The sequence below is a fragment of the Sinocyclocheilus anshuiensis genome, unplaced genomic scaffold (assembly GCF_001515605.1).
Source record: "Sinocyclocheilus anshuiensis isolate Anshui unplaced genomic scaffold, SAMN03320099.WGS_v1.1 scaffold479, whole genome shotgun sequence".
NCBI classification, from domain to species: domain Eukaryota; kingdom Metazoa; phylum Chordata; class Actinopteri; order Cypriniformes; family Cyprinidae; genus Sinocyclocheilus; species Sinocyclocheilus anshuiensis.
In genome coordinates this window covers 58,071-78,503 of record NW_015551042.1, presented here as the reverse complement: position 1 = coordinate 78,503, position 20,433 = coordinate 58,071, and the positions used below count along the sequence as shown (strand labels likewise).

Sequence of the window (20,433 nt, the reverse complement as noted above, 5' to 3'; positions counted from 1 at the left end):
AATAGCAACACTCTAAAACACTCAGGATAGCCTAGCAACCATATAGCAACACTCTAAAAACACTCAGAACAACCTAGAAACGGTATAGCAACACTGTAAAATCACTCAGGAGAGCCTAGCAACCACATAGCAACACTCTAAAACACTCAGAACAAACTAGGAACTGCATAGCAACACTGTAAAAACACTCAGAACAACCTAGCAACCACATAGCAACATTCTTAAAATCCCTCAAAAACAACCTCGAAGCTGCATAGCAACACTCTAAAACACTCAAAATAACCCAGCAACCACATGGCAACACTCTAAAAACACGCAGAACAACCTAGAAATGGCATAGCAACACTCTAAAAACTTTCAGAATAACCTAGAAACTGCATAGCAGCACTCTAAAAACACTCAGAATAATCTAACAACTGCATAGCAACACTCTAAAAACACTCAGAATAATCTAGAAACTACATAGCAACACTCTAAAATCCCTTAGAACAACCTAGAAACCACATAGCAACACTCTAAACCACTTAAAATAACCTACAGTAGCAACTGCACAGCAACACTCTAAAAACACTCAGAACAACCTAGAAACGGTATATCAACACTCCAAAATCACTCAGGAGAGCCTAGCAACCACATAGCAACACTCTAAAACACTCAGAACAACCTAGGAACTGCATAGCAACACTCTATAAACACTCAGAACAACCTAGAAATGGTATAGCAATACTCTAAAAACACTCAGGATAGGCTAGCAACCATACAGCAACAATTTAAAAACGCTCAGAACAACCTAGGAACTGCATAGCAACACTCTAAAACACTCAGAACAACCTAGCAACTGCATAGCAACACTCTAAACCCCCTTTAGAATAACCTAGCAATTGCAGAGCTATACTAAAACCAATCAGAACAACCTAGCAACTGAATAGGAACACTTTATAACCACAGAGAATACCTTAGCAACCACATGCAACCAGTTTCAGCACTCTAGAATTAAGGCAGTGAGTTTTACATGGGAAAACACCACTGATATTTCTTTCAGATTTAAGAATCCAGTGTGACATTAATACTGGTGTATTATAGTGCACACATCACAGATTACAGCTGCAGTATCATTGATCAAATCATGGTAAATACTTTCTTTTTAATAATTCATAATCTGTTCCGCCTCAGAAAACACATATGAGGTCCATATCTTCACGGGAAACATGATGGGGGCCGGAAGTGATGCCAACGTGTTCATAAACTTCTACGGAGAGAACGGAGATACTGGAGAACGACCCTTGAGAAAGTCCAATCATCTCAACAAATTTGAACGTGGACAGGTGAGATGAATGACCAGATGAACGTCCAGTCATGGAAGGCAGGCAATCTGACACGATCCCTCATGTTATTCACAGTAGATGTAGTCGTATAGTCTTACTCATCTGTTAATGTGAGCCAATCAATTATTTACCGCACACATCGAATATGCTCCTCTGAATCGAGGCCACCCTGACAGACCCAAGCAGACATCTTGCATGTCATTGTTTTCTTCATGTTTGTGGAAGTAGATTCATGGTTATGTGCTGCTTCAACTTACAGGAGGACACGTTCTCCATCACAGCTGTGGAACTGGGGCCTTTGAAGAAACTAAGGATCCGTCATGATAACAGCCATCAGTCAGCCTGGTACCTAGACAGGGTGGAGATCGTGGACACTAAAGATGACACCACGTGAGTTCACTCAGACTGATTCCTTAGACTCTGGCCTGACACAGATATCAGAACAATCTAGAAACTGAATAGTAACACTATAAAACCCTTCAGAACTACATAACAACACTCTAAAATCCCCCAGAACAGCCCAGCAACTGCAAAGCAACACTCTAGCCCCCTTCAGAACACCCCAGCAACTGCATAGCAACACTCTAAAACCTCACAGAACAGCCCAGCAACCACTTAGCAACACTCTAAAAGCCCACAGAACAGCCCAGAAACTGCATAGCAACACTCTAAACCCCTTCAGAACACCCCAGCAACTGCATAGCAACACTCTAAACCCCTTCAGAATAACCCAGCAACCGCATAGCAGCATGCTCAGAAAAACCCAGCAACCACATAGCAACACTCTAAAACCCCTAAAAACAACCCAGCAACCACATAGCAACACTATAAAACCCCTCAAAACAACCCAGCAAGCACATAGCAACACTCTAAAACCCCTCAAAACAACCCAGCAACCACAGAGCAACACTCTAAAACCCCTCAAAACAACCCAGCTACCACATAGCAACACTCTAAAACCCCTCAAAACAACCCAGCAACCACAGAGCAACACTCTAAAACCCCTCAAAACAACCCAGCTAACGCTCAGAACAACCTAGGAACTGCATAGCAACACTCTAAAACACTCAGAACAACCTAGCAACTGCATAGCAACACTCTAAACCCCCTTTAGAATAACCTAGCAATTGCAGAGCTATACTAAAACCAATCAGAACAACCTAGCAACTGAATAGGAACACTTTATAACCACAGAGAATACCTTAGCAACCACATGCAACCAGTTTCAGCACTCTAGAATTAAGGCAGTGAGTTTTACATGGGAAAACACCACTGATATTTCTTTCAGATTTAAGAATCCAGTGTGACATTAATACTGGTGTATTATAGTGCACACATCACAGATTACAGCTGCAGTATCATTGATCAAATCATGGTAAATACTTTCTTTTTAATAATTCATAATCTGTTCCGCCTCAGAAAACACATATGAGGTCCATATCTTCACGGGAAACATGATGGGGGCCGGAAGTGATGCCAACGTGTTCATAAACTTCTACGGAGAGAACGGAGATACTGGAGAACGACCCTTGAGAAAGTCCAATCATCTCAACAAATTTGAACGTGGACAGGTGAGATGAATGACCAGATGAACGTCCAGTCATGGAAGGCAGGCAATCTGACACGATCCCTCATGTTATTCACAGTAGATGTAGTCGTATAGTCTTACTCATCTGTTAATGTGAGCCAATCAATTATTTACCGCACACATCGAATATGCTCCTCTGAATCGAGGCCACCCTGACAGACCCAAGCAGACATCTTGCATGTCATTGTTTTCTTCATGTTTGTGGAAGTAGATTCATGGTTATGTGCTGCTTCAACTTACAGGAGGACACGTTCTCCATCACAGCTGTGGAACTGGGGCCTTTGAAGAAACTAAGGATCCGTCATGATAACAGCCATCAGTCAGCCTGGTACCTAGACAGGGTGGAGATCGTGGACACTAAAGATGACACCACGTGAGTTCACTCAGACTGATTCCTTAGACTCTGGCCTGACACAGATATCAGAACAATCTAGAAACTGAATAGTAACACTATAAAACCCTTCAGAACTACATAACAACACTCTAAAATCCCCCAGAACAGCCCAGCAACTGCAAAGCAACACTCTAGCCCCCTTCAGAACACCCCAGCAACTGCATAGCAACACTCTAAAACCTCACAGAACAGCCCAGCAACCACTTAGCAACACTCTAAAAGCCCACAGAACAGCCCAGAAACTGCATAGCAACACTCTAAACCCCTTCAGAACACCCCAGCAACTGCATAGCAACACTCTAAACCCCTTCAGAATAACCCAGCAACCGCATAGCAGCATGCTCAGAAAAACCCAGCAACCACATAGCAACACTCTAAAACCCCTAAAAACAACCCAGCAACCACATAGCAACACTCTAAAACCCCTCAAAACAACCCAGCAACCACAGAGCAACACTCTAAAACCCCTCAAAACAACCCAGCTACCACATAGCAACACTCTAAAACCCCTCAAAACAACCCAGCTACCACATAGCAACACTCTAAAACCCCTCAAAACAACCCAGCTACCACATAGCAACACTCTAAAACCCCTCAAAACAACCCAGCTACCACATAGCAACACTCTAAAACCCCTCAAAACAACCCAGCTACCACATAGCAACACTCTAAAACCCCTCAAAACAACCCAGCTACCACATCTAAAACCCCTAAAACCCCTCAAAACAACCCAGCAACCACAGAGCAACACTCTAAAACCCCTCAAAACACCACATAGCACGCATAGCAACACTCTAAAACCCCTCAAAACAACCCAGCTACCGCATAGCAACACTCTAAAACCCCTCAAAACAACCCAGCGACCGCATAGCAACACTCTAAAACCCCTCAAAACAACCCAGCGACCGCATAGCAACACTCTAAAACCCCTCAAAACAACCCACATAGCACATAGCAACACTCTAAAACCCCTCAAAACAACCCAGCAACCACATAGCAACACTCTAACAAAACAACCAACAACCCAGCTACCGCATAGCAACACTCTAAAACCCCTCAAAAACCAGCTACCGCATAGCAATACTCTAAAACCCCTCAAAACAAACCAGCTACCGCATAGCAACACTCTAAAACAGTCAGAATAACCCAGCAACTGCATAGCAACACCATAAAACACTCAAAATGACCCAGCAACCGCATAGCAACACTCTAAAATACTCAGAAAAACCAAGCAACCACATAGCAACACTGTAAAATTCTCATAATTATTCAGCAACTGCATAGCTATACTCTAAAATTTTTCAGAACAACCCAGCAACCGCATAGCAACACTCTAAAATACACAGAAGAACCCAGCAACCGCATAGCAACACTCTAAACGCCCTCGGAAAAACAGACACAACCGCATAGCAACACTTTAAAACCCCTCAGAACAACCCAGCAACAGCAACCGCATAGCAACACTTTAGAATACTCAGAACAACTCAGCAACCGCATAGCAACACTTTAGACCCCTCAGAACAACCCAGCAACCGCATAGCAACACTCTAAACGCGCTCGGAAAAACATACACAACCGCATAGCAACACTCTAAAAGCCCTCAGAACAACCCAGCAACCGCATAGCAACACTCTAAAACCCTTCAGAACACCCCAGCAACTGCATAGCAACACTCTAAAAACTATCAGAATAACCCAGCAACCGCATAGCAGCATGCTCAGAAAAGCCCAGCAACCACATAGCAACACTCTAAAACCCCTAAAAACAACCCAGCAACCACATAGCAACACTCTAAAACCCCTCAAAACAACCCAGCTACCGCATAGCAACACTCTAAAACAATCAGAATAACCCAGCAACCGCATAGCAACACTATAAAACACTCAAAATGACCCAGCAACCACATAGCAACACTGTAAAATTCTCATAATTATTCAGCAACTGCATAGCTATACTCTAACATTTTTCAGAACAACCCAGCAACCGCATACCAACACTCTAAAATGCACAGAATAACCCAGCAACCGCATAGCAATACTTTAAACGCCGTCGGAAAAACACACACAACCGCACAGCAACACTTTAAAACACCTCAGAACAACCCAGCAACCGCATAGCAACACACGTAGAAACACTCTAAAATACTCAGAATAACCCAGCAACTGCATAGCAACACTCTAAAACCCCTCAGAACAACCCCGCAACTGCATAGCAACACACTAAAATACTCAGAATAACCCAGCAACCGCATAGCAATACTCTAAAACCCCTCAGAACAACCCAGCAACTGCATAGCAACACTCTAAAACCCCTCAGAACAACCCAGCAACTGCATAGCAACACACGAAAATACTCAGAATAACCAGCAACCGCATAGCAACACTCTAAAACCCCTCAGAACAACCCAGCAACCACATAGCAACACTTTAGAATACTCAGAACAACCCAGCAACAGCATAGCAATACTTTAGAATACTCAGAACAACCCAGCAACCGCATAGCAACACTTTAGAATACTCAGAACAACTACACTCTAAAACCCCTCAGAACAACCCAGCAACTGCATAGCAACACACTAAAATACTCAGAATAACCCAGCAGCTACATTAAAAGACACAGATAGACTTCAGGAAAACGGATCACATGATGATCTGCATGTGTCGATTTATTAATGAGTCTATTGTGTGGAAGCGCTTAAACACACTGTCACATAACGCAGAAACGTAATGAACGCGTCTCACGTCTAACTCTTCATATCGGCTTACGCTCAGGTATTACTTCCCCTGTAACCGCTGGCTGGCAGTTGATGAAGATGATGGTCAGATTGCGCGAGAGCTCGTTCCTGTGGATGAGGCCTTCATGAGGAAGGACGAGGATGAGGAGGAGTCTGGGGCCACACTGGGTTTGGAGCAGAAAGGTGAACAAAACACAGTGTCAGTAGCAAATAAAATTAGTTTTATGTCAAAGCAGATCTAAAAATATATTACATAGGCTTGAATTATTAAATGTTGCTCAATATGAACTTAAAATTTAAATTTGAAAAAATTTTTTACAAATTGAAAATGCATCTCAGCAAATTCTCTCGAGAATCCAATGATCTCTATACACATTAATTTTATTGCTTTGTGCTCTTGTTGAAAAGAAAATAGTTGACACAGAAGTATATACTAGATAAGTTGGGAGAACTTTGTCTAGCTGGTTTATGGGTATCTTTAATAAAATGTGAATAATCTAAAAAAAAATAAAAAAATAAATGTTGTTTGTATGATTTGTGTTGTTATTTTTAATAAAAAAATACATCTTATTCCCCAGCGATTCACCTTGTAACTGGAACATTTTTGCTGAAATTATATTGAAATCATATCTACTTCTAATTTCAGTCTAAAGCAAACGATTGCAAATTTAATCAAATGTGATCAGTTTTGTCTGTCAGTCCAAGTACTTATTATTATTTAATTTATTTTCTTCTTATTCTTTTTGTTTTGTTTGTAGCAATGTCGACAACATACACATTGAAGATCAAGACTGGAGAAAAGAAACACGCTGGAACAGACGCCAATATCTTTGCGATTCTGTATGGAGAGAATGACGACACAGGTGAAAATACACGCAATCACCACTTTGAATAAATATAGAGCGTTCTTCACACTATCCGCTAACTATTCGCAGCTTTTCTTGATTTCTTCCCCTCTATCCTCATGAACTGAACAGGACTCATTAACCCGAAAGCCTCTAAATCACACAAAAACAAGTTTGAGAAAGGAATGATCGATGAATTTATCGTGGAAGCCGTTGATCTCGGAGAACTCCAGAAATTGAGAATTGGCCATGACAACTCAGGTGAGCATTAACTGTGACCGAAAGCCCGTCTGAATGTGATCACATGCTGAGTGACAGCTGGGTTTGAATCAGGCTTTGTTTGGACAGGATTTGCTCGACTGCCTCTAAAAGCTTCTTGCAAACAGTTAGCAACCTGTCTGGTATTAAGTTGCTTGGCAACGGTACAGAAACGCTCCAATCACATCGCTCTTAATGGCAGCTGTTGTTCTCCAGTCATTGGGAATAAATCACAAATAAACCTCTTACATTCCTGGACAGCAGTGATTGAACTGAGATCAAACTTTGCTTATGTTTCTCCCAGATCTCAATCTGGAGTTTCAGAAAAGATCTCAGTATTATCCGAAACTGTGCTCAGATACGCTATATTGCCAAAAGTATTGGAACACCACCCCCCCCCCTTTCTAATGAGCAGGTTTGACCACTTAAATAATTTCCATTAGAACAAATCTTAATGTTAAAGCATATAATGATATTCTAGGGAATTCTTCAACATGGAAGTAAGCCGTTTTCTGTGAATGTGCAAGATTTCCGGTTCATTAGCTGCCGTAGGGAAATAACGAGAAGAATAACAAAGTGCAGTAGACGGTAAAACTGTTTGCACTACAAGCCAGTTTGTTCATAATTAAAGGGTTAGTTCACCCAAAAATGGAAATTCTGTCATTAATTACTCACCCTCATATCGTTTCAAACCCATTAATTACTCACCCTCATGTTGTTCCAAACCCGTAAGACCTTCGTTCGTCTTCGGATCACAAATTAAGATATTTTTGATGGAATCTGAGAGCTGTCTGACCCTGATGCGGAGGAGACGAATTGTTGAATAAAGTGTTGTTGTTTTTGTTTTTTTTTCGCACAAAAAAGTATTCTCGTAGCTTCGTATAATTACGGTTGAACCCCCTTCTTTCTTTGCGTGAACATTTGGGCGGCGTTATGCAAATCTTCCCACATAGTGAGGTAGATATGTGGGGGCATGTTAGAACGAGCCGTTTTAGGTAGGTGTGGCTAACTCTTAACTTTTATAAAGAATATCTCTTTGGATTTGAGACTTTAGTCTTTGCAACTTTACAGATCTTCTTTATGCACCAAGAGCTTGTAACACTCCAAAGAGAAAGGAAAAATTGAAATCGCATGATATGACCCCTTTAAGATAATAAATTAAAATAATATGGTAAGACACACCAATTTGCGATATCAAGCAGCAAAAAGAGCTGTTTTACACAGCTAAAAATAGCTGGATGCAGATGGGACCGGAAGCCAGACACATTAAATTTACAAATGGCCATGACCACTCGTAACGGGAAAACTAAGATGGAAAGCAACATTTTGGACAGGACCCTTTTCTATTCTAACATGACGATGCCTCTGTGTATAAGGCAAGGTTCAAAACGAAATGACTGATTGAGTCAGTGTGGAAGAACTTGACTAGTCTGGTGTGACTTTAAATGCAGACCTAGAGCCAAAAACTCATCAGCAAACACCAATGACTTGTACATATAGTATATGGACAAAAGTATTGGGACACCCCCTTCTTTAGAACAGAAAAAGGCACTTCCAAAACTGTGGTAACAAAGATAAATTCATGTATTTAAATATTGTATTTCCATCTCTGTTGCAACAGTTTTGGAAGTGTCTAAAATGACTGCACCCATATGTACAAGTCATTGGTGTTTGCTGATGAGTTTTTGGCTCAAGGTCTACATTTAAAGTCACACCAGACTAGTCAATTTCTTCCACACTGACTCAATCAATCATTTTTTTTTAACCTTGCCTTATACACAGAGCCATCGTCATGTTAGAATAGAAAAGGGTCCTGTCCAAACTGTTGCTATAAAATGAAAAGCACACAATTCCCTAGAATATCATTATATGCTTTAACATTAAGATTTGTACTCATGGAAATTACTAAAGTAGTCAAACCTGTTCATTAGAAGGAGGTGTCCCAATACTTTTGGCAATATAGTGTATATCTAGATGACAGTCTGAGTTTGCAGTCTCAATGAGAACTCAAGTGTTTCTCATCAAATGATCTGAGCTGCTTTCCTCTAAATGTTACAGCGTTATACTCTTACTACAACACAGCTATTGGCTCATTTGGGTTTGTTTTTATTTCTCCTAAGGAATTTTAAGAGAAACATCTGTAAGAAAGCTCTTCATTCCCGAGAGCTTGAGCCATAAAAGAGCAACGTCTGAGCAAGAAAATAGACATCTTGGATAGTTTCCTCTCTAGCTGGACTGTAGCTTTAATCGTCGGTATTAGCAGGAGCATTAATGGAGATGATTGGGTCTGTGTTTTGCAGGAGGGTCTGCTGGATGGTTCCTGGACTGGGTGGAGATCAATGCTCCTTCTCAAGGACAGAGGCTTCGTTTCCCATGTGGCCGCTGGCTGGACACAGGAGAAGACGATGGAGCTGTTGTCAGAGATCTGTATCCAGCGGAGCTACAGACTGAACTTTACACGCCGTGTAAGAGACTGTGAACCGCTTTGTTTACAGCCAAAGGACATGCAGTGATTATTTTATTATTGTTTGCTTTCATTGAACACTCTTTGGCATTTTTTCTTACAAAACAGTAATAGACAGTATCCCAAAGAAAGGCAAAGTCCTGATTTTCTTATTAGTTTTTTTTTAATCTTGTCTTGTACAAATATCTAAACATTCTTAAATCAAGATACATTTACGTCAGTAGCAAAATGACTTAAAATATTAAGTCTTTCAATTCTATTAAATGAAAAAAAATGGTTTTTTTCAAGATATTCAATGAAAAAAGAAAATTATCAAAATTAAGCAAATTTATGCTTAAAAGAATAAGTGGAATAACTGCCAGTGGGTTCAGAAAAATAAACTTAATTCAACGGGAAAAACAAGAATCTTTATGACACCATTGGCAGATTTTTTTTTCTTGTTTTAAACATAGATTCACTTAAATGAGAGAAATAAGAAAATCATTTTTGCAGTGTATTTTAACAGTATAAGTTTAACGTGAAAACATCTTTGTTTGGATCAGTGTTGTTTTAGTTTTTATTTTAGTATTTTTTATTTGCTGTTTTCATTTTAGTTCAGGTTTTAGTTCAATTTCTTTTCATTTTCTTGTGCATTTTTATTATTAGTTTTTTTTTAATATGTTTCTATATTTCTGTTTTATATCTTAATATATTTTGCAAATTATTTTGGTTTTATTTATCTTAATACATCAAGTTAAACTAAATGAAAATGAGAAATGTTGCCTTGGCATCTAGCTTAAATAAAAAAAAATGTGTATACTTTTATTTCAATTAACATTTATTTTGTTTTAAGGTATCCTTGTTACAGTGTAATTATACATTTAAGTACTGAGTAATATTAATTAACTACATGTACTTACTATATGGTTAGGTTTTGGCTTAGGGTTACTTGCATGTAATTATGAATAATTTATTGTTATTACAATGGTAAGTACATGTAACATGCGTAACAAGGACACCTTAAAATAAAGTGTTACCTAAATGTTTTTTATAGTTTTAGTTAACTGTAATAATAACCCTGGTTTGGAGTGCAGCATGACATCACAGATGAAGAAACTGCTCTTAAGTTCTCACATTTAGCTTTATATGAATATAAAACAGCCAGAGAGGTTTGTGTGCGTGTGCTTTATCTTTCGGTGAACGATCCCTATAAATAGATTTGAGTAATTGTTTGTGTCTTTCTCCTGTAGTCGTTCCCTATGAGATCACCACCTTCACGAGTGACGTGTTCGCTGCGGGGACGGACGCGAATGTTTTCATCGTTCTGTACGGTCAGAAGGGTCTGTGTACGCAGCAGAAGTACCTGTGTGTGAACAAGAGAGAACGACGCATGTACTTCGAGAGATCAGCAGAAGACATGTTCATTGTAGAGGTGAGCATCAGCCGGTCGTCATTATACAGCACAGATGCGCTCTCTGTCAGTCAACGCTGTGCTTTCATTTCTCTGCCAAGCTGGAAGACATAGGGGATGTCATAGAGAAGATCCGCATTGGACACGATAACCAAGGGACGAACCCCGGCTGGCATCTGGACAGAGTGGAAATCAGAAGACTTTTGAGGAAAGGAAAGGTAACAGCGTTCAGATAATATGTGACCCTGGACTAGGCTTGCCGTGATAGACGGTGATACCGTTGTTAAGCCGCAACACCGGTTACGTCACTTGCCCACCGCGGCACCGACCCCCACCGTCGTTTTGATTTTTTATAGTAATAAAAATAATTTAGTTCAGTAAAAGAACAGACACTACAATTAAAAACTGAACGCGGCTGCTCAATGCAGCGTGCCAAACGACAGTCGCATCACAGATCAGATTTAATTTCTCCAGTGAGAAGAGTGAGTCAAGCTGACTGACAAGAAGAGTAAGGCGAGACAGACAAGAAGAGTGAGGCGAGACAGAGAAGAAGAGTGAGGTGGGACAGACAAGAAGAGTGAGTCAAGCTGACTGACAATTAAAATGGGCACACCGCTTTTACAAGCTATTTAAAAGTGAAGGAAAGCGAGGAAAAGAGGGAACGCCCCGCCCCTGCGGTGATGTTGTCACACGTCGATTAACCGGTGGGAAAATTTCCTCACCGTCACAACCCTACACTGGACCACAAAAGCAGTCTTAAGTCGCTGGGGTATATTTGTAGCAATAGCAAAAAATACATTGTTGTACAAACTTATTGATTTTTCTTTTATGTCAAAAATCATTAGGATATTAAGTAAAAACAAACCATACATCAATGGAAAGCTTATTTATTCAGTTTTCACATGATGTATAAATCTCAATTTAAAAAAATTGACCCTTATGACTGGTTCTGTGGTCCAGGGTCACATATCAATTTAACTATAAAAATTAACATGAAAACCAGATTAACAATTTCATTATAGAAAACTATACGCAAAATATATGCCAGGGACAATGCATTGTCACACTGAAAATGAAAATTAAATGATTTCATTTTATTTTCAATTTTGGCACATATTTTGTGTATAGTGTTCTATAATGAAATTGTTAATCTGGTTTTAATTTTTATAATTAAATTGATTTATTTAAAATTGGCAGATAATGCCTTCCATAACCATATACCAAATATAAAGCTGAAAATAATGCTGTATGAACCATTTATGTTAAGCATGGTCTGTTATTCTACTGAGAGGTTTGGAAATTCGAGTCTGGAAAAGTATGGAACTTTGAAAATGGAAAACGTGTAGGAACCCTGAGTGAACCGAATATTCTCCAGGGTTCGGAGACGACCATCTTCCCCTGTGAACGCTGGCTGGCCAAGTCTGAGGATGACGGCGAGACGGTGAGAGAGGTGGTGTCTTCGGAGATCATCACGGAGAAGCTGCTGAGAGACGGGACGCTCAAACACAACGAGATCGAGGTGGAGGATGCTCTGGAGAGTACGTGACTGTCGTACTGTACAGTATTAGGATTTCAGTCTATTTATTTATTTATAAAGCACAAATAGACACAATATCCAGCTTTTTCCTATGCCCCCATGATGCTATAGGAATAACTTCTGTGAACAATCAGCAAAAGATTCCATCATTTTGACAGATAACAAATATTGCTTTAGAAGGACTGGGTTTTAACACAAATTTCACAATTTGATTCGATTATGCTTCACAAGCTTGCGATTCGATTCCGATTCAATTAAATTCAAAATCGATTATTACATCATGTATAGTACATGGCAAATTTTCTCAAGGAAAAAAAATCTCTCAACTAATGCTGTAGTATAATGTAGTCAGTTGGTACTACATTAATATTGAAGCTTAAAATTATTTAAAAAATATATAAAAAAATATTATATTATTAATATTATGTAAATAGAAAATATTAGTGCTGTCAAACGATTAATCGCATTCAAAATAAAAGGTTTTGTTTACATAATATATGTGTGGGTGTACTGTGTATATTTATTATGTTTATATAAATACAAACATATAGAGTATATATTTTGAAAATATTTACATGTATATATTTATTACTGAATGTGTGTGTAACATAATAAACATAATAAATATGCACAGTACACACATATATATTATGTAAACAAAAACTTTTATTTTGGATCGCAATTAATCGTTTGACAGCACTAAAAAATATATTTGTTTAAACATAAATCAAATATTGAAGAGCAGCCAAAAAAATCATAATGAATATGCTGTATGGTGCATACATTTAGCAAAATTATCCTCTCTAGAGTTAATTTCTCTTGCTGACTAACGGGTTTATGATCACAGAATATGTTTTTTCTGAGGTAATTTAATTGTGACGTTTACAAGCTGTTATATTGACATCTTTGCGCGGTTGAAACACTGATTGAGCGATTACATGAGACAGAATACGGGTTTCGGTAAGTTGTACTCGTTCTTTTAACATACCTTCGGATGTTCATTCATGTTTATTTTGTGCTATAACTTGTATTAAAGTGGAGGAGACATTTAGTCACTCCGCATTAAACGGCATTTGTTATTTGAATATTGCAATAAAACGGACAGAATTTGAAATCTCAGACTTTGGTTCATATCAAAAGTAACAAAGCACAAAGCTTATTGCGATTTATTGAATGGGAGGCGCTGTACAATATTCTGTTTATTAACTGGAAACAGGCTAGACTAATTGATTCTTGGGATTTAAGAATTGATATCATCACATAAAAATGAGAATCGATTAAAATCGAGAAATCAATATTTTTTTTTACCCAGCCCTAGTAAACACTGCAAGTAGGTATTAGTATGTGTGTAAAAACAAACCTGGAGTGAGACGTGAGGATTTGAGGAAAAACGAGAGATTCGTAGTGCATTCAGTTAATTATTAATGGGATATATCGTAAATTAAATGATATATGGTTTTTTTTTTATTTTTTTTTTATTTGGTTTAATTTATTTTTATTTCAGGTTTATTTGTTAGTTTATTTAAATTTTAGTACTTCTGTATTTTAATATTCACAATTTTAAATTAATTTAATATTATTTTAAGTACTTCACTACTTATTTTATTTCAGTTAGTCGCCAATGCAACATTTACAATTTTCATCTTACATTTAGTCATTTAGCAGATGCTTTTATACAAAGCGACTTACAAATGATGACAATAGAAGCAATCAAAACCAAAATCTTATATTTATATTTTATTTCTGCTTCACTTGACAAAAACAATTTTTAATATGTTTCAAATACAATTAATATTCAGTTATATTATCAAGTTAATGCACTAACATTAATGGATGAGAACAAAACATGAACTGAGTAATTACTGTATTGTCTTCTGTAGAGCTATTTTACAGCTGAAATTAATTTGTTTCATAATTAATGAATTTCGCAACAATAACACTGTTATTTTATATTTCTGTTTTTTACTGTGACAGTGCTTTATAATAAATGTGAAGAATAGTTTTAGTTAACAGTAACAACACTGACTCAAATAAACACATTTCAGCTGAAAATGCATGTTAGAATTCATGTTGTGGTTTGTTTTCCTTTATATCAGAATATTCTTGAAAGGTTACAGTGGTGCATCTCACTTGTTGTCGATCATTAACACACATGCTGATGTTTCTGCAGCTCACACGTATAAGGTGTCGGTGAGGACGGGGGACATGCATGGAGCTGGCACCGATGCCAATGTGTTCCTGACCATCTACGGAGATCTGGGAGACACCGGAGAACGCAAGCTCAGCAAATCTGAGAGCAACGGCAACAAGTTTGAGAGAGGAGCCGTAAGCACCATGATACTCATAGTTATTGTTATATCTTTCTTGAAAGACATTTCCTTGCCAAAGCAAATATGGCAGCTATAGAGGATGATGTAAAACCATCTAGAACAGCAGTTCGCAACCTTTTTGACTCCAAGGTCCAATATTATTCACAATAATATGAATATTATTCATGTTCTTCAGGGATACTGCTCTTATTAATTAACCAAGGAATTTACCTTATTTACTAGACATTTTTAACAGTATTATTTATCTTATTATTTTATATTTTAGAGCTTGGAATAACTAGAAAAATGCATGTTCATTATAAAAATGCCCATGAAGTTATATGAGTTTATGAATTTCGCTAACTTATAGGTCAAGAAATCTTTGGCTTTTTCAAATATCCAGAATCCTCAAAAAAAAAAAAAAATTTAAATAAAAAATAAAATACATTTTGTTGAGAGGGTGAATTAAAATAAGAATTATTGTGATTATTTTAATGTGATTTTGTCTTTTTATAATAATTTTAAGTCATCTTAACACCCCTTGGTTAAGAACCACTGATGTAGAAACAGGTTGCACAAACGCAGCTTATTTCTACATTTGATGAATAATACAATAATTTTGTTATTTTAGTATCAGTGAGTATCTATTATACTTTTTAGTAATATTTAGATATTTTTTTTACTTTGTATATTTTGTTTTAATGTTTTACATTTTTTTTTTTCATGTATTTTATTTTTTATATTTTAATTTAATTTAAAGTGTTATTATTTTTAGTTTTGTTGCATCAAGCTACATTACATCAAGTACTATGAAAATGAAATGAAAAATTGTTACTTTTATTTCAAGTGACAAAATTTTCTAAATTATAATATCTTGTCTTCTTATATTTTTTATTGTCATTAACAAAGTGCTAAGTGATGCAAAAGCCCAAACCTAGTAATTACCTATTAATAACCCTGATAATACCGTTTTTATCTGAATTAGCAGAAGGAAAGTCAGTTTATTGTATAGTGGTTTCAATTTAAAATTAAAAGGCACAAATTTTTACATTTTTAAAATAGCTTCAGAACAGTTTTATAGCTATTAGAGCTGTGACAATGAAAAAACATTTATGTAGAAGAAGGAGATATTATCATCCATAAAGTCTATCAGACGCTCCACTAACCATCAAACCTCATTTAGAAGAAAAACAATGCAGGGCATCATCAGCACAACAATGAAAGCAGCAACGTTAGCATTTCAGGATTCACAGCAGTTGTTTGTGTGCAGGTTGACAAGTTCAGCATTGAAGCCGTGGATCTGGGTCAGGTCTATAAGATCAGAATCCAGCATGATAATTCTCTGGCTGGAGCTGACTGGTATCTGGATCAGGTGGAGGTGGTGGATGTGGAGACAGAAGAGGTTTACATGTTTCTGTGTGAACGCTGGCTCTCCACTAAGAAAGAGGACAAGCGCATCGAGAGGACCTTCTTTGTCAAGGTGATGGAAATCTCATTCATAAAAACTAGGGCTGTCGATTTAACTTGTCAATTAATTATGGAATAAATAAAGTGTTAAAATGCATTTAACACAGCGTCCCATCCAGTTTCTGATGAACATGATGCAGCGTGATGGAGCCTATTAGAATGCAGTTATATGAATCTAAAATTCAAGAAATTAGTGCAAAAAATCACCCTCTAATATGTGACCCTGGAGCACAAAAGCAGTCTTAAGTCGCTGGGGTATATTTGTAGCAATAGCCAACAATACGTCATACGTAATATGGGTCAAAATTATCAATTTTTCTTTAATGCCAAAAATCATTAGGATATTAAGTAAAGATCATGTTCCATGAAGATATTTAGTAAATGTCCTACCGTAAATATATCAAAACTTAATTTCTGATTAGTAATATGCATTGCTAAGAACTTAATTTGAACAACTTTAAAGATGATTTTCTCAATATTTGGATTTTTTTTTGCACCCTCAGATTCCAGATTTTCAAATAGTTGCATCTCATCCAAATATTGTCCTATCCTAACAAACCATACATCAATGGAAAGCTTATTATTCAGCTTTCAGATCATGTATACATCTCAATTTCATAAAATTGACCCTTATGACTGGTTTTGTGCTCCAGGGTCACAAATAATACATTTTAATTAAATTGCATTATTTAAAAATTACAATTGTAGCTCTAGAGTGTTACCTATGGCTACGGTTTTATTAATGCAGTTGTCTGATTGATTTTATAGACTCAAGCATTCAGAAATCACGCAAAAGAAAATTAAGCAGTTTTACTACGATAAAACCATGGTTCATTTTTGTAAGGGTTGTGATGTCCACATGTTTTTGTTGAAGAAATTATAGAGGCTGTAGCATTTCTATTCTACCAGGTCTTCGGCGCCCTTTACAGGCATTTGTAAAAATATGTAATGTACATAAATTGTTTTTTTTGTATTACATTATGCATTTTAACAGTGTTATTCAACCAAACCATATAATTGTTAATTAACCAATCATTATTGCCTCATAGTTTTTATATAATGCATTTTAAGTCATTTTAAAGGATGTTGTTGGCTTAGGTCTGTTTAAAATATTATCTTAATACGTCTTTGTAAACTATTATTTGAAGTAACAAAACCATGGTTAATTCATGGTTACCGTGGCTACAAAACCATGAATTCATTGGTTTTATTCGTAGTAAAACCATGGCTAATTTTCGTAAGGGAACATGGAAACTCAGAGAGAATATTAGATGCGTTGTTGGTGGTTAAATTATTACCGACATTAAAACACGTTATTAACATCAACAGCCAAAAAAGTTTCACGGGATTTGCACCTGAAACTTGCACCAAAATGAACCTGAAAGTGATGCACAGGCTTCATCTTCTTTTTCTTTTTCTCTGTGCCGGATTGCTGATCTCTTTTCACAGGTTTAGTTGTCCATCAATTATGATAATTAGCATGAGTCATTGATTCAGTGACTCATTCATAAAGTCAATCTCTCGCTTCATTTCTGAATGAATCTGCCTTTTGAATGAATCGAGTGAGCCAAAGATTCAGTGATTCATTCATAAAGAGAGTCTCTCGCTTCATTTCTGAATGAATCTGCCTTTTGAACGAATCGAGTGAGCCAAAGATTCAGTGATTCATTCGTAAAGACAGTCTCTCGCTTCATTTCTGAATGAATCTGCCTTTTGAACGAATCGAGTGAGCCAAAGATTCAGTGATTCATTCGTAAAGACAGTCTCTCGCTTCATTTCTGAATGAATCTGCCTTTTGAACGAATCGAGTGAGCCAAAGATTCAGTGATTCATTCGTAAAGACAGTCTCTCGCTTCATTTCTGAATGAATCTGCCTTTTGAACGAATCGAGTGAGCCAAAGATTCAGTGATTCATTCGTAAAGACAGTCTCTCGCTTCATTTCTGAATGAATCTGCCTTTTGAACGAATCGAGTGAGCCAAAGATTCAGTGATTCATTCGTAAAGACAGTCTCTCGCTTCATTTCTGAATGAATCTGCCTTTTGAACGAATCGAGTGAGCCAAAGATTCAGTGATTCATTCGTAAAGACAGTCTCTCGCTTCATTTCTGAATGAATCTGCCTTTTGAACGAATCGAGTGAGCCAAAGATTCAGTGATTCATTCGTAAAGACAGTCTCTCGCTTCATTTCTGAATGAATCTGCCTTTTGAACGAATCGAGTGAGCCAAAGATTCAGTGATTCATTCGTAAAGACAGTCTCTCGCTTCATTTCTGAATGAATCTGCCTTTTGAACGAATCGAGTGAGCCAAAGATTCAGTGATTCATTCGTAAAGACAGTCTCTCGCTTCATTTCTGAATGAATCTGCCTTTTGAACAAATCGAATGAGCCAAAGATTCAGTGATTCATTCGTAAAGACAGTCTCTCGCTTTATTTCTGAATGAATCTGCCTTTTGAACGACTTGAGTGAGCCAAATATTCAGTGATTTATTCGTAAAGACAGTCTCTCGCTTCATTTCTGAATGAATCTGCCTTTTGAACGAATCGAGTGAGCCAAAGATTCAGTGATTCATACCTAAAGACAGTCTCTCGCTTCATTTCTGAATGAATCTGCCTTTTGAACGAATCGAGTGAGCCAAAGATTCAGTGATTCATTCGTAAAGACAAGTCTCTCGCTTAATTTCTGAATTAATCTGCCTTTTGAACGAATCGAGTGAGCCAAAGACTCAGTGATTCATTCATAAAGACAGTCTCTCGCTTCATTTCTGAATGAATCTGCCTTTTGAACGAATCGAGTGAGCCAAAGATTCAGTGATTCATTCGTAAAGACAGTCTCTCGCTTCATTTCTGAATGAATCTGCCTTTTGAACGAATCGAGTGAGCCAAAGATTCAGTGATTCATTCGTAAAGACAGTCTCTCGCTTCATTTCTGAATGAATCTGCCTTTTGAACGAATCGAGTGAGCCAAAGATTCAGTGATTCATTCGTAAAGACAGTCTCTCGCTTCATTTCTGAATGAATCTGCCTTTTGAACGAATCGAATGAGCCAAATATTCAGTAATTCATTCGTAAAGACAAGGCATTTCTTTTATTTCTGAATGAATCAGCTGTTTGATTGAAACGGTTGAACGAATTAATGAATGTATTTTAAACTCATTAAGACATTTAGACCTACTGCTGGTTTTAGATTTATATTTAGAATATCATTAAATTTAAAAAACAAAAATCAGTATTAAATGTTGAATCAAAATATTTCTTTCTAAATCAAATTTTCTGTAGTTTCTATTCAGTGTTTTCATATTTAACACATTAATGACTTTAAATGATCTTTTGAGGGTCATTTCTCTGCCTAAATTGATTTGCGATTAAGTTATTGGCATTTCATGTAATTAGTTAGATTCAAATTTTTCATTAGCCCTAATAGAAACTTCATGAAATCGTGTCGATGTCGTGTTTTTCTGTTAGGGATACGAGGGTGAGAGGAACCCTCAGAACGCAAAGAAGAACATGCAGAACTCTAAAGCAGGTCTTGACAGCAACATGAACAAGAAGAAGAAGAAGAAAAAGGCTGTTATTATGGAAGAGGGTCCGAGTAAGATGATGCTTTATTCCAGTGATTCATTCTGAAGTCTCAGACAGACAGAAACGGGTCGTTTAATGCTCAGCATCTGTGTTTTGGCAGTGATCCCGTACCACTTCACAGTGTCCACCGGAGACGATCATGATGCCAGCACCACCAGTCGGGTTTACGTTATCATCATGGGGCCCAATGATTTAGAAACGGAGCGACTCTGGCTGGATCTCACTGACGGGAAGACATGCTTTGCTGCGGGACGAATGGAGCACTTCATGTGTTACGGACTAGACGTGGGTGAGATCAAGAGAGTTGAGGTGAGACTCTCGTGTTGTTTGTTTTAAACACATCAAACAGAGTGAACATTTACACTATTTTTCAACTTTTTAATGTTTTTTGAAAGAAGTCTCTTCTGCTCAGCAAGGCTGCATTTATTTGATCAAAAATACTGTAAAAATTGTGAAATATTATTACAGTTTAAAACAGCTGTTTTCTATGTGAATGTGTTAAACTGTAATTTATTTCTGTGATGCGCAGCTGTATTTTCAGC

At 37.3% G+C, this 20,433-nt stretch overlaps 1 protein-coding gene across 1 annotated transcript in view; it reads left to right on the top strand.

Annotated features, from left to right (window-relative positions):
- loxhd1b (lipoxygenase homology PLAT domains 1b) overlaps nt 1-20,433 on the top strand; it is a 61,923-nt gene that overhangs the window by 30,125 nt on the left and 11,365 nt on the right. Inside the window, 13 exon segments of the mRNA XM_016451160.1 lie at nt 1,174-1,325; nt 1,585-1,715; nt 6,079-6,224; nt 6,800-6,904; nt 7,019-7,147; nt 9,445-9,609; nt 10,838-11,019; nt 11,100-11,216; nt 12,374-12,536; nt 14,706-14,860; nt 16,115-16,324; nt 19,775-19,901; nt 19,992-20,200. Coding sequence (XP_016306646.1) covers nt 1,174-1,325; nt 1,585-1,715; nt 6,079-6,224; nt 6,800-6,904; nt 7,019-7,147; nt 9,445-9,609; nt 10,838-11,019; nt 11,100-11,216; nt 12,374-12,536; nt 14,706-14,860; nt 16,115-16,324; nt 19,775-19,901; nt 19,992-20,200 — 1,991 coding nt within the window.